Below are 2,500 nucleotides of genomic sequence, written 5' to 3' on the forward strand. Positions count from 1 at the left end.
GAATGGAGCTAAGCTTAGAGCAGACAGGTGTAGGGAAGGGCCTCTCCTGCACTCTGACCACATAGCCCAAACTTGACCTTATATACCTTGCTATTTTAGTCCACAGTTTCTTTTCAACCAAGAATGACAACTGTACCAAGATACATGGAGGTTTTGTTGTTATGATCAGTGAGGAGGTTTTGAAAGAAACTGATTTAATTTATCCAAGGATGGGGCAGAATGGAACAAAGGTTTCTCATCGGGGGACCTAGATCTGCTAAAAAATAAAACTGCGTACTTATAAATTAGTTCTTTCTGAGAAACACCATTTTAATTCTTCTTCATATGTGTTATATATATGTCTGTCTATATATTTGTTCTGCTTCATTACTAATTTTAAGAAATACTGGTAAATAATTTGAATGGATGCAAAAATATCTTTGTTGAATTCAGTACACTTAGGGCTGTCCTAAACTTTTTAGACTATTATACCATTCTAAATGGTACTTGAACCCAGATAGAAAAATGTATAAATTCTTGTTTAATTTTGTGAAGAATTTGTTCAGTATTTCACTTACCTGTATTGATGAGAACATCTCTTAAGTTGCTGCCTTAGTTTGTTCATTGGTGAAATAGACCCACCAAAGATCCAAATTACATGAAGATTTTTTTTAATTTTAGGAAGCTGCAAATAAATTATATAATACAAATAGCAAAGTACATATTATTGAATATTTTCATGTTCATTGGAGATGCGGCTTCCCTAAATTACTTTTGGCGTATAGCCATAACACTCATTAAAGAGATCATTTTAAACACCATTCCGTAATAATAATCATAACAACAGACTAATACATAATCAAGATTAGAGTAAGATAAAGAGAATGTCTTATCTTTCATCACTTTTGTGTAAAAGCAGGATAAGTGTCTCCCAAATAGGACACTGGACCTGAGGTGTCAGTCTTATGCTTCTGCTTACCAGAATCTTCAATGTATCTTATTTATTAGTGACAGCAAAGGATTATTCTTCCTAAGTATTGATGTTTCCATGGGATGATAATTTGCCATCTTTACATAATTCGCACCAGTCCTAGTGAAATAAGATATCACTCACTAAATAACATCATAGGAACCACAGATTGTTTTAACAGAAATGGAATAGAGAATTGCCTTTGTTCTCTTCAGAATTACTTTTGGTTCATGTATTTATAAGGTGCCCTTTTTTAAAAAAAAAAAAATGGTATGAGTATGTGAAATATACCTAGTGATTTCTACTCTTATTCTGTAAATGGTTTGGGGAAATATTTTTTTTGTAATAACTCATAAGCTTAGAGACAATGCCATTTTCTGCCATTTAAGGGGTCTCTGTTTATTACATACATAATTTTCACTAAACACATAAGCATAGTTAACTTTTCTTTGTACAGTTTCAAGGTGTCTCTTTTTCCCACTGTGGAGAAAACTATGGCTTCAGGGTTGTGTTTTTAAGAGGAGCGTATGCCACTAACATAGATGTTGTTTAACATTGTGTTCTGTGTTTCGTGTGTCTTTAGGCACCTTAACAATGAACATGCTCTGGACGACCGAAGCACTGCCCAGTGTCGAGTGCAAATGCAGGTGGTCCAACAGTTAGAAATACAGGTTTGTTGGGTGCTCTCTTAACGGACCCCTTTCTTAGGTTTCTGGCATGTAAATTGAGTAATGGGCAGATCCTGAGTCTTTTAACACGATGACTAATAGAAATACATGGAATTTTCATTTTGTTTGTAATGATGGCAAGGATTGAAGACTCAGGGTTGGTTGCTATAGTTTAACATACTTGTCACTTAAACCTGTATAACCTTTAGACTGCATCATAGGTACTTGGATCTCCCTAAGGAGTCATATCTAAGTTTTCCCTAATAGAAGTTAGACTAAACCCTGCAATTGGTGATTTTATCAGAGACAGTTTTCACATGAGCCAATCTTGATTTGTTCCACAAGACTTTATGATGTAGCAAAAAGTCTTTACAAAAATCATACCTGTAAGATAATACCCTAAAAACCCTTTTTTTCCCTTTCTATCACTAGTGCTTTTTTTTTTTAATTAAAGAACTTGCAAAAATTCCCAAGACTTACCTTTACTAGAATAATGACAGATCACTTGTAATATCATGGATAGTAATATATGTGTTGTTTCAGATGCTGCTAATTTAAGTTAAAAAACACTGCTTTTAATATTGAAACAGAATTTGGTCAAAAATAAACAGAGCTCGTAAACCTGATCAGAAAGCAAAAGAGATATCTCTGTCATTTTATTTAAAGCTTTCTCTAATATTTCATCTTAAAGATTTTTTTCTCAATCAAGCCAATACGTACTTCCATTTAATTAAACATACAGTCTCTTTATCTAAACACTTTACTACGTCTTAAACTATTTTAAATTCATCACGTCACTGCTTTTTTCGAGAGAGCTACTAAAAATATTTTATTTTGACTTGGAAAATGATCAAGAACACATTAAAAGCATTGTCACTGCTGT

The 2,500-nt window shown here is 33.2% G+C and overlaps 1 protein-coding gene across 8 annotated transcripts in view; it reads left to right on the plus strand.

The window, feature by feature from the left end:
- Positions 1–2,500, plus strand: part of FOXP2 (forkhead box P2) — a 588,171-nt gene that overhangs the window by 542,560 nt on the left and 43,111 nt on the right. For all 8 annotated transcript variants that reach the window (XM_077752288.1, XM_077752279.1, XM_077752343.1 and 5 more), the window contains one exon: positions 1,533–1,620. In XM_077752288.1, the coding sequence (XP_077608414.1) occupies positions 1,533–1,620 (88 nt within the window). The remainder of the gene's footprint in view (positions 1–1,532; positions 1,621–2,500) is intronic.

This window comes from Crocuta crocuta, unplaced genomic scaffold (assembly GCF_008692635.1).
Source record: "Crocuta crocuta isolate KB4526 unplaced genomic scaffold, BGI_CrCroc_1.0 scaffold397, whole genome shotgun sequence".
Classification (NCBI taxonomy): Eukaryota; Metazoa; Chordata; class Mammalia; order Carnivora; family Hyaenidae; genus Crocuta; species Crocuta crocuta.